General features: G+C 45.3%; 1 protein-coding gene across 2 annotated transcripts in view; it reads left to right on the forward strand.

Annotated features, from left to right (window-relative positions):
- The window catches only part of DLG5 (discs large MAGUK scaffold protein 5), a 469,022-nt gene that overhangs the window by 443,379 nt on the left and 5,787 nt on the right, over window positions 1–19,856 (forward strand). For both annotated transcript variants that reach the window (XM_029609514.1, XM_029609515.1), the window contains 2 exons: window positions 299–408; window positions 3,671–3,780. In XM_029609514.1, coding sequence (XP_029465374.1) covers window positions 299–408; window positions 3,671–3,780 — 220 coding nt within the window. The remainder of the gene's footprint in view (window positions 1–298; window positions 409–3,670; window positions 3,781–19,856) is intronic.

Here is a 19,856-nt window from a genome sequence, read left to right on the forward strand (position 1 = left end):
TCAGGAACGAAAATTAGCAGGTAAGAACAAATTTTCCTTTTTTCTTCCATGGTCATTGTATTGCCTGTGTTCGCTCAGCATGTTCCATCTGCGAGGGTCATGTTTTTTATTTCAGTTAATGAAATTCCATCATGTTGTAACCAAATGTGATCATATTGTGTTTTTTTGTATCTGGAGCAGTTTTCTCATTGATTTTGAAAGGGGTTTGCATGTTTTGGTTACTGGATTGGTTTTGTTTCCTTCCTTTCCACATTAAGTTCTAGCGTGTTTATTGTTTTCAAACTGTTCTTCCTTTTAGGATTGTCACTGTCTCCTTGACATTGCGCCTCATGCCATTGAACGACTTCACAGTATTCATATCTACCCCATTGTCATTTTCATTCGCTACAAAAACGCTAAACAAATCAAGTAAGTGAAAATGTCACATGATTTGTGCATAGAGCCTGGGTTCTTAATTAAATTGTTGTAGTTTCTGTCTCTCCAGCAAACTATTTAGGAATTTGTTTGAAGTTAGATAACAAATGTATCAATAACGTACTTGCAGGACTATCTTTAAGTTTCAGCTTTGGGCCACTTGATATAACTAATTCCAATCAAAAGGATTTTTGCCTTCTAAAAATTTTAAATCTGATCCTATTTGTTCATAAGAGGTAAATGGATCGTATCGGATTATTGACATATTTTAAGAACACATAAGAAGTTGCTATCAAGCCCAGCATCCTGTTTCCAACAGGGGCCAATCCAGGTTACAAGTCTCTGGCAAGTACCCAAACACTAAGAAGATCCCATGCTAATAATGCCATTAATAGCAGTGGCTATTCCCTAAGTCAACTTGATTAATAGCCAGGGCCGGCAGAAGCACTGGGCGAACTAGACAGGAGCCTAGGGCGCCAGGCTTCCAGGGGCAGCAGCAAGAGAGAAGGAAGCAGCTGTCTCATCTCTCTTGCTGACGAGCGATCCGTCCGTCCTCACCCGACCCAACTACTGACTTGGGTTGGGGGAGGACTAGCATGCATAGTTTTTTTTCTTTATGCCCGTTTTGTTTTAGGGTTGGGGGTGTGCCATTTCCCCTGATCCAAATTTTTTTTCTTGTTAATTTCGCTTAAAAAAAAAAAAAAAAACCCTTCAAAAACTCACCCCAACTCTTCAAATTTAAAGTATAAAGCTCCCCCCCCCACCCCCCGACTCACCCAAAGTCCCTGGTGGTCCAGCAGGGGGCCCAGGAGCGATCTCCCACTCCCAGACTGTCGGCTGCCAGTGATCAAAATGGCACTGGCAGCCCTTTGCCTTTACCATATGACAGGGGCTACTGGTGCCATTGGTGCCCACTGAGCTTCTGTGCCTATGGTTTGAAACTATACAGTGGCGGCTTAACTTAAAAAAACAAACAAACACTCAGTGGGTTTGAAGCCCACAGATTGTCACATTGATTAATAGCACCACTGAACATGATGCATTGAATGTAGTGCGGCTCTGACTATGAAACAGTGCTGAACACTAAGCCTGATACCTGTGCCGCTGGAAGCTGAAGAGAAGCGGCTTTGGAGACTGCCTGCCAGTTGAGTGCTACCGTGAAGGGGCTGCTCTCTTTTGAACTCTTTTTGATTCAAGTCTGGTTTGAACTTTATTGAACTGTCAAAGAGATGTTTTTGAGTCGCCCTGGGTTGATTTGAATGACACCACTGTGAGGCAGAAATGTTTTGTTGAAAGTTCCCCCTGAGGAAGTCCATTCGTGGGTGAAACAAAGGCCTTTGTAGGGGCTTTTTTCCATATTTGATATGTTTATCACACAAGAACTTGTTAGGAAGAAAGTCATTTGACATATGATTTGAAGGAAGGACTTGTTTGAATCTTTTGTTCTCTGTGGACAAAAGATTTTTGCATATCTATAATTTTTGTAGGCGGGACATATCCAAAGAGTGTTACATTGTTTTATTTTTAGGGCTAGACTTTGGGCTAATAAGGGCGAGATATTTTGTTTCATCATTATGAAGGACATTTTCTTCCTTAATTGCAGGGCTCAGTTTTTAAATAGGTTTTGGTGGGTGTATGTGTGTCTGTGTGTGAGTGCTTATGGGGGGTGGTTTTAGTAGGTAGTTGCGATCTCAATAACATTTTAATAAAAATAAATTTGCTGTTTAATTAAAGTCTTTGAAGATATAAGAATTTTTTGAATTTGGTGTTTTGTATTTGTGTATACAACATTTGTGCAGCAAGGGTATCGGGGCTTCTTTGCATACTTTAATATTTAATTTATTTTTGTCCCAATCCACGATTTAGTGGAATGCCACTGTCTTTTTTACTATATGGATTGGGAAGGATTAGAACTACAAGGGATGGATTAGAACTACAAATAGAAATGCTGGTACCATGTAATTTTCGCTGAGTTTGTGAATACAAGGAAAATCTATATTAATTTGTAAATTTCATATAAATGTGAACAACTAGAAGGATTTGAAGTTAATATTATGTAATTTCTGCTTGGAGGGTTTAAGAGCAAAATTTGCACAAATTATGAATATGTATGGAGTAGTGTGGTATGGATTAGTATGAATGAGTGTTGATTTTAAAGATATATTGATGTGATATGCAGATTCTTAGTAATTTTATGAGAGCTTCAAATTTATGATACTTGTTGATTGTGATTTTTCTTAAAGATTGAATAAAAGAGGTATTTGAAAAATAATAATTGTGCCTTTACTCCACTCCGAAGGGAGTATTTGTTGGTGTTAGTATTTAATAGGCACAATAAGAGGTACAATATTGCCTAATAATTGGGTTACTATATATATATATATTTATTTTTTTTTTTTTTTTTCAAAGAAACAAAAAAATCAGGCAGTATGTATCACTAACCAGTGCTTAATATGTAAAAGAAGAAATACACTTTAAAAAGAGTGGGGCAAAAGCACTAACAGAAAAAAATATATATCCTAAAATAAAAAATATTTATTGCAATAATTCTTTATTTATATGTATGTGTCAACTAAAATATTGTTAAATGATTTTGCTCCACTCTTTTTAGTGTATTTCTTCTTTTATATATATTTTTAGCTATTTTAAAGCTGAAAGGGCCCTGAGTACTGCCTGTAACATGGGAGTAGAAGCTTTGAAGTAATCTTCACTGACCATGCTCTGTCGGATGATGTCACCCATCTGTTTAACAACCTTGTAAACATGTAGGGTAGATATTGAAAAGTTAGACAGGTAGACGTATCTGGCTAACTCAGATGGGATATTCAGCAGCATGGCAATGCTGCTGAATATCCTGGTATAGATCGCTACTTAGCCGGATAACTTATCCGGCTGAGTAGCACTGCCCTGATTCGTCCACCGCACACCAACTTTTTTTCCAGTTAAAAGACAAGTGACTTGTCCAGCTATCAAGCACTGAATGCACTTTGAATATCGGGTTTGCTGAGCCCTGTTCCTCAATTTATCTACCTGATCCTAATGTACTAAGCATTCTTCCATTTGGCCTTTCATAAGATAAGTCATATCCCTATTTTATGGGGCATGGTCTTTATAGATATGCTCACTAGATGGCACCACCAGCCCAAGATTTTCTTTTTCTTTGGGTTTCATCAGATGATTGAGATTTGTTTGACAAAATATGTTCAGTCTTTCTGAAAACTGATTAATTTATTCTGCCTTTTTTCTGTGTTAACAGAGAGCAAAAAGACCCAATCTTTCTGAAAGATAAGGTTACCCAAAAACATTCCAAAGAACAATATGAGACTGCTCAAAAGATAGAGCAAGAATACAGCAAGTATTTCACAGGTTGGTAGTTGTTAAATTCATTCACAGGTTTTATATTTCAAACTTTGTTACTGAAGATACATTTTATTTTTGAGCTAGATGAGATTAAACATGTTTAATTCTCTTTATTAATTTTCAAAAATCAAATGAAGAGAAGCTTCATTTATGAAAGCATAGCAAAACACAAATATACAAGAGAAACAACAAAATCAAAGAATCAATTCACTTGTCATTATTTAGTCCACATTTGAAGGAGAAAAATAAGCAAGAAACAATCATTTATATATAATTGACTATCTACTATAATGGATCTAAATCCAAGCAGTATTATGAAACACTCAGAATAATCCTGTTTTATAAGAATTTTTCCAATTGCAGTGCATCAAAAAAGATGTATTTGATTCAGTTTCACTGCACACTTGCAAGGAGATTTTTAATAGGAAACATGCACCAAGAGCAATCACCCTTTGTTTTGTTAAAAGAAATATTTTCCTTCTGTGTTAAGTTTCCCTGACTATGGCAGGGAGCACAGCTAATTTCTGTCCCAGGAAACAAGTATATTAAAGACAACATTAATGTCATTTTGTTTATCGGATTAATAAGTAAAACTTTATCATAAAGTAGCACCTTTTCATTTTATCTGATTGTGACTGCTTTAAAAAAGCTGCAAAGTTAAAGCTCTTACAGGTCGATGCAATATGGGTGCGTAGAAAACATGCTCTCACTGTTGAGCGCCAGCTTTCCTAATGTGCGCCCAGCCACCTTTCCTGGGCGTGCGATCCAATATTTAAATGAGGGATTGTGCTAAAAAGGAGGCATTAGGGAAAATTGTGTGTCCCTAGCACCTCCTCAGCATCGGGTGCCCAGGAGAGGTGGCTGTCCGTTTGGGTTAGGAAAATGGACGCTCAATACAAACGTCCGTTTTCTCCCGCTCCCGGCATAATATACATGCACAAGATACATGGCCTAGACTTTGTATATTGGGTGCCCAGAATTTGTTTCAAGACTTTTTTTTTTTTTTTTTTTAACTTGGATCTGCTTTCTGTGGTTCATCCTTCTTAGTATCCTGACGGGAAGCAGGATTTTTTGTTTTTTTCCAATGAGCCCTTGAGCGCAGCAGATCTTTTCACCAGCCCTGGGCCGGCATAAAATTTGCCATGTTGCAATGGACACATTCCCTGTACGTACCCGGATCAATCCAGACTGCTGGGTTTTGCCTCCCTTCCAGCAGATGAAGACAGAGAAAAACTTGTAAAGCACCCCCTCTTAACCTGGTGTGCTACCTGCATCTTCTCAGCATTTCTCTGTCTCCAGCAGATGGAGGTGTTGCAAAACTTGCAGTCTGCACTTTTGTTTGAGGTGTAGGCTAACCTTAAAAAAGAAAGAGGATAGTTAAAACAGTGCAGTAGTGAGAGTAAAGTTGTTTTACCAAAAAAAAAAAAAAAAAAGAGAAAGATAGATACCAGCAGGGTTTCTTTGCAGATCAAGCAGTGGCAGCAGGATCCAGCCTCCCAGGGGGTTGACAGGTCTCAGGGAGACTATCCCCCCTGGTAGCAGGCAATTCAGGAGCTGGGGTTGGCGATCCCACGTGGCTCCCACACGGTAAGGCTTCATGGGTGATACTGGTAGTCCGGTCAATCCCTCTCAGTCCCGGTCGGCTTAAAAGAAGAAGAAAAAAAAAAAAATAAGAAAAAGCCTTCAGCTGGGGCTTCAGTTTTCACTGGGGCTAGGCATATGCTATTGGCAGCAGCCGCGAGACTCACGCCATTTTCTGCTTCTTTATGACCCCCCCTTCTTTATGCCGTGCCCGGCGCATTGTACTGCCTGCGAGGAGTTCGATTCTCAGCTCTCCCACACAGGCCTCTGTATTAGGTGCCTTCCTGGCAGGGAAGGCCCTTCAGTCTTGCTGCCTGCCTCTCGGAAGAGGCAGGCTGGTCGGGGCAGTCAGGCCGATCCATTCCTGCTGAGCGCGGGAATGGCGGCCATCTTGGAAACATTTGCCGCGGCAGAAGCCAGACATTAGGGGGAGGAGAGCTCCCTCCTGATCTTTCTCCTGTCTCCGGCAGCTCAGAGGACCCACAGGAGCAGTCCGAAGAGGGTTCAGATGGTGAACACGATATTTTGCCGCCAGGGGGGAGGCGGTGCTGAGGCCTTTTCGCTGGACTTTGTCCTCCTTATGCACAAGGCGTTTCTGGCCACGCAAGCTCATCAGAGGGGGGCAGCTGTGCAGGGGCGGCCTGAGGGTCCCCCAAGTAAAGTGCCAAGATCTCAGGACCCCCAGGGGTCCCTGCGAGTAAAGAAGCTTAGGGGCTCCTCCCTGCCTGGGGTGGGAGCCTTCTTATCTGACCCTACGGGAGAGGACCAGGCGGATGTGTTCCTGGCTCCTCCACCCCCTCCTGGAAGGGACCTGGATGAGGACCTTGGGAAGACGACTCCTCTGGAAGGCGACGATCCTAAGGTGGTGGTCCTCTTTCACAAGGAGTAATTAGACCCGCTTATTCCGTGGGTCTTGGCAGAGCTTGGAGTGGACCTTCCTCAAGAGGTGCTTCCTCCAGGTTCGGTGGCCCCGGTCTTAGCTGGGTTGCGGGGTCCCTCCTGGACCTTTCCCCTTCATCCCATGCTCCAACAATTGATGATTCGGAAGTGGGATGTTCTGGATGCTGGCCTCAGAGTGGGGCGGGCAATGGAAAAGCTATATCTGTTGCCTGAGGAGGTCTTGGAGCTCCTCAGGTCTCCCAAGGAGGACGCTTCGCTGTCGGCAGTCACAAAGATGAGTACAATCCCAGTGGCTGGAGCTGCGGTCCTTGAAGGATCTCCAGGACAGAAAGTTGGAGGTTCTCCTAAAGAGGATTTTTGAGGTCTCTGCCCTGGGCATTTTGGGCGGTGGTCTGCAGTAGCTTTATGCCCTGGGCCAGTTTACGTTGGGGCCAACAGTTGTTAACTTCCCAGGAGCTCCCGCCTCAGGAATCTGCTCAGGCAGAGCGCCTGGAGGCGACGGTTGCATATGGGACGGATGCCTTATATGACCTCCTACGGACTTCGTCCAGGACCATGGCGTTGGCAGTCTCTGCCAGAAGGCTTCTTTGGCTGCGCAACTGGTCCGCTGATGTCTCTTCTAAGGCCCAGTTGAGCTCTTTACCCTTCAAGGGAAAGTTCCTTTTTGGAGATGATTTGGAGCAGTTGATTAAGTCGCTGGGCGAGAATGAGGTTCACTGGCTGCCGGAGGATAGACCGAGGCCCTCCAGAAGATTTCCTACGGCCTGTGTTCGGTTTCAAGGCCAATGAAGATTCCAGCAGAACAGAACCCTGGGAGCGACTCAGCAGCAACCCACCAGTAGGGCCCAGCCTTGGTCTCATTCCTTTCGAGGCTGATGGCCCAGAAGGGACCGGTGCCGTATCCACTTCCCTTGGGGCCAAGTCAGCGCAATGAGATGCGGTCGGCCCATTCCTCAGTTCCCAGAGTGGGAGGATGGCTGTCCAGATTTTACAAGGAATGGGTCAAGATAACAACAGACCATTGGGTTCTCAATGTCATAAAGCACGGTTGCGCATTGGAATTTGCTCGGCCCATCTGAGACCTGTTTCTTGTGTCCCCTTGCGGTCTCCGGAAAGGCCGATTCGTGCGTCAGACCCCTCAACTGGCTGCTCAGTCTGGGGGCCATCGTACCCGTAGACAAATGGTTAAAGGCCAGGAATTAATAACACCGTTCCCTGAGCGGAATGTATGAAAGGGCGTTATTCCATCTACTTCATTGACCCCAAGAAGGAGGGATCATTCCGACCGATCCTCGACCTGAAAAAGGCAAATAGAGTCCTCAAAGTTCCGCGTTTCAGGATGGATACCTTGCGATCAGTCATAGCTGCGGTCCGCAGCGGCGAGTTCTTGGCTTCCCTGGACTTGACCAAGGCGTGCTTGCACATAGCCATCCACAAGGATCACCAGAGGTTTCTTCGCTTCAAGATTCTCGGCGACCATATCCAGTTTTGTGCGCTGCCGTTCGGTCTCGTGACGGCGCCTCGTACTTTCACCAAGGTGATGGTGGTAGTGGCAGCAGCCCTTTGAAGGGAGGGTGTGCTAGTTCACCCATATCTGGACAACTGGTTCAACCGAGTGAAGTCGAATGAGCTGTGCAAGGTGGTGGTCAGGAGAGTTGTGGGGCTCCTGGAATCACTGGGATGGTAGTCAATCAGGCAAAGAGCAACCTTTTCCTGTCTCAGGTGCTGTATTTCTTGGGAGCCCGATTTGATACCCGGTTGGTGAAGGTTTTTCTCCAAGCGGATAGGATCGCCAAGTTGACGCAGCAAGTCAGACGCCTGTTGTCGCTTCCAGTCCCCACAGTTTGGAACTACTTGCAGGTCTTCGCTTCCATGGCATTCACTCTGGATTTAGTCCCTTGTGTGTTTGCTCATATGAGACCATTACAGAGAGCATTACTTTCTCGATGGGATCCGAAGTCAGAACAGTTTCAGATCCCATTGCCGCTCACCGAATCTGCAAGATCCAGTCTTGGCTGGTGGCTGATCCCAGAACACCTGGCTTGCGGAATGGATTTCGAGTTTCCTCAGTGGATAGTGGTCACCGTGGATGTCAGGTTGGGGAGCGGTCTGGCAATCACAGGCGGTCCAAGGAATCTGATCGACGGAGGAGTCGCAATGGTCCATCAATCGCCTGGAGATGAAGGTGGTCCGGCTGGCGCTTCAACTGTTTCTGCCACTTGTGCACAATCGAGTGGTATAGGTGCTGTCCGACAATGCAACGACGGTGGCCTACATCAACTGTCAGGGCAGCACCAGAAATTGTCCAGTAGCCACAGAGGCTGCATAGCTCATGGTCTGGGCAGAGAAGCATCTCACCATTCTGGCAGCGTCACATATAGCAGGCACGGACAATGTGCAGGCGGATTATTTGAGTCGACAACAGATCGATCCCAGGGAGTGGGAGCTATCCGAGGAAGCGATGGCCCTCATCATTCGCAGGTGGGGGATACCCCATCTGGACTTGATGGCAACTCAGAGGAGCACCAAGGCCGCCCACTTCTTCAGTTGCAGACGGGAACATGGAGCCGAGGGGGTCAATGTCTTGGTTCTTCCGTGGCCGTCCAGGATTCTACTCTGTCTTCCCTCCGTGGCGTCTGGTCGGCAAGATTTTACGTCACATAGCGGTTCACCCAGGGAAGGTGATACTAGTGGCTCCGGAATGGCCTCTGCACTCGTGGTTCGTGGACCTAGTCAATCTGGCAGTCGATGGTCCTTTCCAGCTGAGGCATCTTACCCACTTGCTACATCAAGGCCCTATATTTTTCGATCAGGCGGATCGCTTTTGTCTAGCGGCCTGGCTTTTGAGCGGAGGCGATTGAGGAGGAAAGGTTACCAGGAGGACGTTATCTCTACCCTCCTACAGGCACGGAAAACATCTACTTCGTTGACGTATGTTAGAGTATGGAAGGTGGTAGAGTTATGGTGCAAGGAGCAGGGGGTCCTTCCCTGACGTTCTTACAGAGAGGCCTAGCTAAAGGATTGTCGTTCAGTTCCCTTCGGGTTCAGGTGGCAGCGTTGGGATGTCTCCTAGGCAAGCTTAATGGCAGTTCCCTTGCGTCCCATCCTGATGTGGTCCATTTTCTTCGGGGGGGGGGGGGGGGGGGGGGGGGGGGTTGGTGAAACACTTGAATCCTCCGGTCCGTTTGCTCTGTCCGTCTTGGAGCCTGAATCTCATAGTTAGTCTTGTGTGATGCTCCATTTGAGCCCCTTAAAAGAGCTACATTAAAGGACCTCACCCTTAAGACGGTGTTTTGGGTAGCTATTTGCTCAGCTCGTAGAGTGTCAGAACTGCAAGCTCTTTCTTGTCGGGAGCCATTCTTACGCTTTACGGATTCGGGAGTCTCTCTTAGGACCGTTCCGTCCTTTTTGCCGAAGGTGATTTCTTCTTTCCATCTGAATCAATCTGTGGAGCTTCCGGCTTTTTCGCACATGGATTCGACTGCCCCGCATTTTAGGGAATTGAAGCGTCTAGACGTACGGAGGGTTCTTCTGCGCTATTTGGAGGTCACAAATTCTTTCCATGTTTCGGTCCGTTTGTTCATCTTGTGGAATGGCGTTAAGAAAGGAAAGCAAGCGTCCAAGGTGACTATAGCTCGATGGCTGAAAGAGGTTATCTTGTCGGTTTACGTTTGTTGGGGCTGGCCGGTTACGGAAGGCTTGAAAGCGCACTCGCTACGCACTCAAGCCTCTTCTTGGTTTGAATGTCAGTCTGTGTCGCCGTAGGAGATTTGCTGGGCGGCGACTTGGAAGACGCTTCACACTTTTGCGCATCACTATCGTCTGGATGTCCAAGCTCCAGATGATGGCAGTTTTGGCAGAGGTGTTCTTCTTCAAGCGGGACTCTCAATGTCCCACCCTGTGTAGGGAAACTTTGGTACATCCCAGCAGTCTGGACTGATCCGGGTATGTACAAGGAAAGGAAAATTAGTTCTTACCTCATAATTTTCGTTCCTGTAGTACCACGGATCAGTCCAGACGCCCTCCCTTTAAAGCGGCTTTATCATGAGAGTCCACTCAGAGATTTATTTCTACTGAAGAAACCAAAAGAAGGCTACATGTTTATTCAATTTTATTAATCAGTTCATGTCTTTTCTAGTTTGCTTTTTGCTTGATCTGCAAAGTTCTATATTTTTGCAGCATTGTTATCCTCCAAGTTAATTCTGCTTCTCTGCCCAACCACTCTATATTGAGGATATGCAGGTAGCACAGCAGGATGAGAGGGGGTGCTTTACAAGTTTTTCTCTGTCTCCATCTGCTGGAAGGGAGACAAAAACCAGCAGTCTGGACTGATCCGCGGTTCTACAGGAACGAAAATTATCAGGTAAGAACTAATTTTCTTTTGGCTGCATGGGAAATTTTTGGAATCTCAGGGATTAGCTAAGAGCCTCATTTACATGTATTTTACATGTAATGAACGCTATTAGCTTTGCAGTGGTTTGAATTCGCATTTTGGATTCTAATCCTTGTATTGCATCAGGGGTGATGGATGCATGCCCGAAATGCACGTCCAATCACATGTAAAGCTGTGCGCTCGGCTGAGTGTACTATATTGCATCGACCTGTTAGATGATAACTCAGCCTTGCTAACATTGGGGCTGATGTAAGACATGCTAATGTTAGCTCAGGCTTTTACTCCTTTTTTTAGCAGGCTTTTTAACTCCTAAAAAATGTACATTAAACCAGGAGTAAAAGCCAGTAAAAGCCAGCATTAAAATTAATGCAGGTTCATGAAAATCCCATGTAAAAGAAGGCATTAGCTATTTCCCAGTAATGCAGGAAGGTATGATAAAAGGGCAGATAGCTTAAAGTACATTTTCTTAATGTTAGAAATGTAACTCCTGGGTCAGAACAGGAGTAAAACACAACTCACATTTCTGGTTGCCATATTATACTGTTGCCGTGCCCAATCTGGTAGTGTCTAGCTGCTTCTACCAGACTGGGCACAACAATAGAATAACTTTGGCCTCCAGAAATGTGAGTTTATTGTACATTGGAACCAGGAATTTAATTTCCAGCGTAAGTTCTTAAGGCGGGCACCTACAGCTGAACAGTACACCGGTGCTGTGCATCCCAATGTTGGCATAATTTTTAACTATAGGTGCCTATCCCAGGGAGCTTACACTTTGTTCAGATAGCTGTAAGTACCCAATGCAAAGAGCAAATTCTTACATCCAGAGCCATTTTGGCAATGAATGGCAAGTAAAATGGGGCAGGCACCTACAGCTAGTTTAAGAAAACATAAACTCTCCAGGGGGGCACCAGCAGCTGAACCAGGATACCAAAGTCAGATACACAGCACCAAAGTGCATACCGTACAGCCAAAGGTGCCTTCCCCAGAGAGCTTATGCTTTGAATTTTTTTGCCATGCCTTACCAAAATGGTACTGCATATGAGACTGATGCTGTGCATCCCAACTTCTGGGCCATTTTGACAAGGAATGACAAGTAAAATAAACTCTCTGGGAAGGCAGCTACACCCAGATGAATAAAGCATAGGATGTCTGGGTGGGCACCAACAGCTGGATAATATACACTTTAGCACTGTGTGCGTACTGTCCAGCTGTGCAAGAAAACAAAGAAAACCTGTGACACATTTGTGGTGGCCAATGTCTATTATTGTGCTCAGTATGGTACTCCACCTCTAGACCTCAGGAAGGATTTACATTTGCAACATAAGTTCTCAAGCTGGAACCTACAGTTGAACAATGTGTAAATTCTCTTGGATGGGCACCTGCAGCTCAACAGTATGCCAAAGTTAGGATACAGAACAACAAACTGCATATGATTCAGCTGAGCATACCTTCCCCCAAAGAGCTTACATTTTTTTCATCTGTAGGTGCAAGCCCTAGAGAGCTTACACTGGAAATGTAACTCCTCCTTTGATCTGAGGTAGAGTAAGCTCACATTTCTGGTGGCTAAAATCATTCTATTGCTGTGTCCAGTGTAGTAGAACAGCTAGACACTACCACATGGGTACAGCTATAGAATATCATGGCCACCAGAAATGTGAGTTAACTTTTATTCTACCTCAGGCCCAGGAGTTAGCAAATCAGAGGGAGCCCAATATTCAGCCCTGGCCAGTTAAGTAACTTAGTCGGATATAACTATTCCAGTTAAGTTACAATATATATTCAGCGGCACAGCAAAGCCGCTGAATATTTATTTATTTATTTTATTTATTTAAGGTTTTTTTATACCGGCATTCAAGAACTTGTTCTCATCATGTCGGTTTACAGAAAACAGGGGTGCAAAAAATAGAACCAAAAAACATAAATAAACGTGATGAAGAAATGCAGTTACAAATAACAAGGGTAAATGAACTGGGGTTGTAAGAAAATAAAGTGAGATAGAGGAGATTAATTATATACAAGTGTACATTATAAATATGGAGTCCACTATATACAGCTTCTAAGCAGAGAGATTATTGATGGTGCGTGTTAGGTGGTTGTATGGTTGTAGCACCATATTAGGTGCTACAACCCAAGAAAGAGATCTAGGCGTCATAATATACACATACATGTGCATACTTAGCTGGATAAGACTTCCCAGCTAAGATTAGACCAGCTCTATGGGACGTCTAAACTTAGATGTAAACTTATATGACTAACTCCGCTTTGCCCCGATCCACCCAGTACATGTCTACTTTTGTGTGTGACTTTTAGCTGTATAAGAGACTTATATGGCTAAGCGGTGACTTCTATTCGTAGGTGCATATTCAGCAGCCACTCCTTAGCTGTATAAATCCTGCATATCCAGTTAAATAGCGCTGAACTTGCTTTGAATATCGGGCCCAGGATTAATAAAATAAGTGCTTGAAGTTGGAAGGAGTGTGACTAAAATGGTATTGCATGCAAGATTGGCTCTGGTCCTCGCATCTTTGGCACAATCTTACATACAAGGCATGCCAAGTGAAATCAAAGAGTAAGCTCTGGAATGGACAACTTACACAGCACCAAAGTGCATACTGTTCGACACTAGCTAGGTGCCTTTCCAAGAGAGATTACCCTTTGATTTCACTTGTCATGTTGCATGCAAGATTGTGCTCAAGTTGGGATTCCCAGTGCCAATCTTGCATGTCAGGTCATTTTGGTCAAACTCCTTTCAACTTCAAGCTCTTACCTCTTTACTCCTTTTTTTTAAAGCACTTTTCTGCATTAGTGCAGATTTTTCAGGTTAACTCATTTTTTTCATTTAGCACACTTTTTGTAATCCTGTTAGATTATCATCCCACAGGTTTTAATACATTGGCCCCATTATCTTCAGTCAAAACAATTTTCTCTCTACCAGGTAAATAAAATACTTTGGAAACTGAAGGACTGGATTCTTTACAAATTTTTAAGAAATCTATCAGGGAAACTTCAAGAATCTCAAATTTAATCTTCTAGCATAATTTCCTATGTTTAATTTCTGATATAACAGTTTATACAGGTTAGACTCATACAAGCCTGAATATTTCTCACAATCTGTTATTTTCTCGCTTATCAGGCCGACACAATATTGTGCTGTGAGCCTAGTGCCCAGTGCTTGGACAGGTGTTTTGGACGCACTAGGCAAACACCCGATATAATGGGATTAGCGCATCCAAAACGCATGTCCAAAACAACATATAGCTAATTGCGCTCATCACATGTAAATGCATGTAGATGAGGCTATTAGCTATTACCCCTGATGAAAAAAGTCAGCTGCGCCCACCCCAAGGCTGGAGTTAAGTCTTTACATGCTCTAAGCCATTTGAAAAATACCCTATAAAGCCACAAAAACGCCCCAAATAATGCTTACTGTGGTTCCTCCATTGTCCTTTGTGGTCTTCAATTATGGATGCGCATTCACCTGAACAGACAAATTTCCTAAAGAATTTAACATTGGATCAATCCTAGATGTTATGGATTTCTCTAAATTAACAATAGCTAACCATAATACTTCTAGTGTAATAACTATAGATTTTTCAGACAAAAAATAATTAGTTGCATCCAACCTTATAGGGGATATTGTCATCAACCCCCCCCTCCCCACTTCCAAATGCCAGGAACTCCCCTATCACTGAGGTAAGAGGACTAGAAACATATACCCCAACTATTCCACTTCTTATTTCAAACAAAATTTCCACCTGCGTCTGTGAGATGGCAGTCTCATTTAGGACAGAGGACAAATCTCCCAAGTTCAACAGGTCCTAAGTTATCTTGCCACTGGAACTTAAAAACCTCAGAGTCAGTTGGGGAAGATGAGGATACAGCCTGCACAGATGGGTTAGAATGAATGCTACCTTTCCTCTTCTTATCCATACTTAATCTGTGGGTTTAAGTAAAACATGGAGTTCTGTTCATATGTGGATCAGTCCAGACTCCTGGGTTTTGCTTCTCTTCCAGCAGATGCAGACAAAGATAGTTTCCCTGACACTGGTATATACCTGGTGGGCCACCTACAGTCCCTCAGTATTTCTCTGTCTCCAGCAGATGGAAGAGGTGCAGTCCAAAAGAAAAAAGAGGGGTAAAGAAAATACTTTGAGGAATTCCTTCCAGGAGGTTGCTAGGCCCTGGTGAGGCTATTCCTCCTGGTTCTGAGGTGGCCGAGCAGGAGTTTGGGGACCCTTGCCTATCTCGGTCTTTTCGCCACCGGGGGTGTATATCTGGTAGGGCCAGTTCCCTCTCCCCCAGGAGAATGTTTGGCGTCCTGCAGCTCTTCTGCTCTTTCCTTCTTGGGCAATTTTTATTAAAATTTAAAAAAAAGAAAGAGTCTGAAGGGAAGCGGCAGTGTTGTGGCTGCGGGTGGGATGGAGTTCTTGATTGCTGCTGGGATGGGAATTCCTGGGTTGTAGGGCTCGTCAGCCGTGCAGTCGGGCCTCCTTTTGCTGGTGCAGCAGTTTTTCTCTGCAGTCAGATGGCACGCAGCAGTGCCTGCCGCTCATACAGCTATGTGTGCACGTGGCTTTCTCATTCCGGGCTTTGCTCCCACTGCCTCTGTGGTGGAGGGGTGGGTCAGGGCAGGCAGTAGCTGCACCAGAGTGACAAACCAAGCAGATGGCAGATGTGTTAGCGCCTATGAAGACTGCAAATACACCCCCTCCCCCACCCTGCCGGGCACAGGAAAGGCAGCCATGTTTTCTACAGCTGAAGGCACTTCAGGGCTGTTCAGGGGATCAGAGGATTCCCCTCTCCCATTGTCTTTAGCAGTGCAGGGCTCCTCTAACAGGAGGGAACATGATTCAGAGGAAGAGGGGGACCTTTTCAGGGATGAATCGGAGGGCCCTGCTTATGTATGAGGCATACTTAGCGAGAAAAGCAGCTGGGAAGCAGTCAGTCCAGGCTCCCCTTGATCCATGTCCTGGTAAAAAAAAAAAAAAGACCACCATTCCTGTTGCTTGTTCAGCGGTACTGAAGGGATATGCAGTACAGTAAATTGGAAATTCAACTCAAGAAGATTTTTAAGGTTTTAGTGCTAGGCATACATTCTGTTGTTTGCAGTAGCTTCGTGCAAAGGGCCAACCTACACTTGGTTCAGCAAATACTGGCCACGAGAACACTAGCTGCGCCTGTGGCTAAGCAGGCGGACTGCCTAGAGGCAGTAGTGACTTATGTCGTGGATGCCTTGTATGACCTGATCAGAACTTGTTCGAGAATTATGATGTCTGCGGTCTCAGCTATATGTCTCCTTTGGTTAAGGAACTGGTCAGCGGATGTTTAGTCTAAGTCTCGGTTAGGAGAATTGCCTTTGAAGGGAAAGCTTCTGTTTGGAGAGGACTTGGAGGAGCTCGTAAAGCATCTCAGTGAGACCAAAGAGCATAGGCTGCCAGAAGATAAGCCAAAAGAAAGCAAGAGTTCTTTTGCGGAGCATTCTCTTTTCCAGCCGAATAGAAGGTTTCATCAGAATTGGCCCTCAGCAGGAGCCCAGAGACAAAGGAGCCTGGGAGGCAACAATCCTGGAACCAGTCCTTTCAAGGGGACAGAAAACCAGGCAGAGAGGGTCTCGGCCAGGGTTCTGGTGGAGCTAATAATGAAGTGAGTCCAGTCCATCCTTTTCTCCTCCAATTGGATGGCATCGGACTCTGTTTTATGAGGAGCGGGCCAAAGTCACCACAGACCAGTGAGTCCTAAGCATTATAAGAGATAGTTACACGTTAGAATTCTCTCGTCTGCTGTGGGACTTGTTCATGGTTTCCCCTTTGCACTTTGTTCAGCAAGAGGAAAGTGGTCTAAGACACCATGGATCGATTACAAAAGCTGGGGGCCATAGTTCCCATGCCTATGGGGGAACAAAGAATGGGAAGGTATTCCATACATTTCATGGTGCCAAAAAAAGGAAGGGTCCTTCCCTCTAATTTTGGATTTAAAAAAGGTGAATGTGGCTTTCAGGGTTCCTCATTTTCACATGGAAACTCTGCACTCGGTCATTGCAGCAATGTGCAGAGGAGAGTTTCTGGCTTCTCTAGACTTGACCAAGACATACCTCACATAGCAATCCACCCAGATCACCATCGGTTCCTGCAGTTCATGATCCTTGGGCGGCATTTTCAATTTTGTGACCTGCCTTTCAGTCTGGCAATGTGATGGGGGTTGTGGCAGCAGTGCTCAGGAAGAAAGACATCTTGGTTCATCCATATCTGGATGATTGGCTCACTCGGGCAAAATCGGAAGCCCTCTGCACTCAGTGTCTCAAGTCTTACAGCAGTTGAGTTCTCTAGGCTGGGTGATGAATCTGGTGAAAAGTCATCTCATGCCTTCTCAGGTTCTGGAGTTCTTGGGAGCGTGCTTCGAACAGGTTAGGAAAGGTTTTTCTTACCAAGGGTCGTATTCTCAAGCTGCAGAAGCAGGTACGCAGGCTGTTGGATGCGGCGGTGCCCAGGGTCTGGGACTATCTTCAAGTGTTAGGCTCTTTGGCCTCGACATTGGAGCTTGTTCCTTGGGCCTTTGCACACTTGAGGCCTCTACAATGCTCTCTTCTTTCCCGTTGGGATCCTTTGTCGGAACAGTTTCATCTTCCGCTGTCGCTCGAGGAGTCTGCCAGATCCAGTCTTTCATGGTGGCTTGGTCAGGGTCATCTAAGTCACAGAGTGGATTTGGAGGTTCTGGACTGGTTGGTAATTACCACCGATGCCAGTCTTTCTGGCTTGGGGTGATGTGCCAGAGTCAGTCAGCCCAGGGGCAGTGGTCCAAGGAAGAGGCATCCTGGTCTATTAATCGTTTAGAGTGAGGGTAGTGCATTTTGCATTACTTGCCTTTCTGTCTCTGTTAAGCGGCCGCCCGGTGCGCATCTTGTTGGACAGTGCAACCACTGTGGCTGATATCAACCAACAAGAGGGAACCAGGAGTCAGGCAGAGGCCCAGGTGTTGTTTCTCTAGGCAGAACAGCTTCTAGCGATGCTAGCAGCATCTCACAGAGCTGGAGTGGACAATGTTCAAGGGGATTTTCTTAGTCACCAGAAGCTGGATCCCGAGGAGTGGGAGTTGTCGGAGGTGATGACTCCTGTATGTTGCAGGTAGGGTACCCCCTGCTTGGACTTGATGGTGTCTCAAAGGAACGCTAAGGTGCCCCATTTCTTCAGTTGCAGAAGAGATCACGGGGCAGAAGGGGTTGATGCCCTAGTCCTACCTTGGCCCAAAGGTATTCTTCTTTATGTGTTCCCACCGTGGCAGTAGTGGGAAAAGTAGCAAGTCGGATAGAAAGTCATCCCGGAGAAGTGATCGGATTGGGTGGATCGCTTTTGTTTTGCAGCTTGGCCTTTGAGAGGAGGCGTTTGAGAGAGGATATCTGGAGGATGTCATTTACACTTTGTTGCAGGCTAGAAAGACTTCCACTCCCTTGTCCTATGTGAGGATCTGGAGAATCTTTGAGTCCTGGTGTACAGGTCAGGGAATAAGACCTACTTAGGCCTCGATAGCTCACATCTTAATTTTTTGTAGAAAAAATTGGTGAAGGGCTTGGCCTTTAACTCTCTCAAGGTACAGGTTGTGGCTTTGGGCTGTCTTTGTGGCAAGGTACATGGAATGAGCTGCTCACCTGGATGTGGTCTGCTTTCTTCTCTGGGGGGGGCAAAACATCTGCATCTTCCAGTGCGGAAAATATGTCTCTCATGGAATCTTCTTAGTTCTAAAAGGGATGTGTGTAGCTCCTTTTGAGCCTCTAAGGAGGGGAACTGTGAGGGATCTCACTTTGAAGGTGGTTTTTCAGGTAGCAATCTGTTCAGCCGGAAGACTTTCAGAACTACAAGTGTTGTTGTGTAGGGAGCCCTTTCTGAAGATCTGATTCTGAGACTTGCAAATGGTGCCCTCCTTTCTCCCGAAGATTGTGTCAGTGTTCCATCTAAGTCAGACAGTAGGGCTCCCAACTTTCCCAGATTTGGATGCGTCAATTCCGCACATTAGGGACCTGCAATGTCTGGATGTGAAGCGGTCTTTGTTGCATTACCTCAAGGTCACCAATCGCTTCAGGGTGTCTGACCATCTCTTTGTGCTATGGAGTGGGCCTAAGAAGGGGCAGAAAGCCTCAAAGTGCATGATAGCAAGCTGGTTGAAGAGGCAATAAGCTTGGCTTATTTCTGTAAGGTGCATCCTATCCCGGTGCAATTGAGGGACCACTTGGTTCGGTCTCAGGTGGCTTCTTGGGCTGAGTGCCAGGAGGTGTTGCTGTAAGAAATTTGTTGGGTGGCTACTTGGAAGTTGTTGCATACTTTTGCCAGATATCGTTTTGATGACCAGGCCCCAGAGGCCATGGGCTTCGGTGAGAGTGTTCTTTGAGTGGGACTTTCACAGTCCTTCCCTATTTAGGGAAGCTTGGGTACATTCCAGGCGTCTGGACTGATCCGGGTATGAACAGGAAAATAAAATTGGTTTTTAACTGCTAAATTTTCGTGGAATACCATGGATCAGTCCAGAGTCCCACCCTGATTGAGGAGGAGAGTCCGCTTGTATTTCTGTCGAATTTATGTTGTATATAGGCTGCAGAGCTGTTCAGGATTTCAAGTTTGTTCTCCAGGGTTGGAGCTGCAAAGAAAAATTTTTCTAGGGCGGGGTTCCGCTTTTCTCCTGCTCATTGTGGGAGATTGTTTTCTGTTTCATTAGGATTGTTATGTGATTAATCTTGGCTTGGGTAGAGATCAATACCAAGGGACTGCAGGTGGCACATCAGGTTGTATGCCAGTGTCACTGAAACTTTCTCTGTCTCCAGAGTCTGGACTGATCCTTGATATTCCACAAATGAAAACTAGCAGATGATATTCCAAGCCTTCAGGTAGGGCCAGTGGGAGAGGCTCCTCCATGCTATCCCCTTCGATGCCGCAGTAGGGGAGATCTTTTATAGAAGCTCAATTCACCTGGAATGCATTGGGAGTGGGGGTGGGGCATCTCACTGCAGAAAACCAGGGTTATCCAGAGTCCAAGCCTTCAAAGAGGGCTGACGGTAATGGCCTACCCCAAGTACTAAATTTATTTTGATATGCATTTTTTATCTTGATTACTTAAAGGCAGGTTCTCATAAGTGTTTGAAGATAGAATAACTTTGGTAAATGGGCTTTCTCATTCTGTCTCTGGTTATCCAGTGCCAGTAGGTATACCTGCCTGGAAATGC

Source organism: Rhinatrema bivittatum, chromosome 7 (assembly GCF_901001135.1).
Source record: "Rhinatrema bivittatum chromosome 7, aRhiBiv1.1, whole genome shotgun sequence".
Classification (NCBI taxonomy): domain Eukaryota; kingdom Metazoa; phylum Chordata; class Amphibia; order Gymnophiona; family Rhinatrematidae; genus Rhinatrema; species Rhinatrema bivittatum.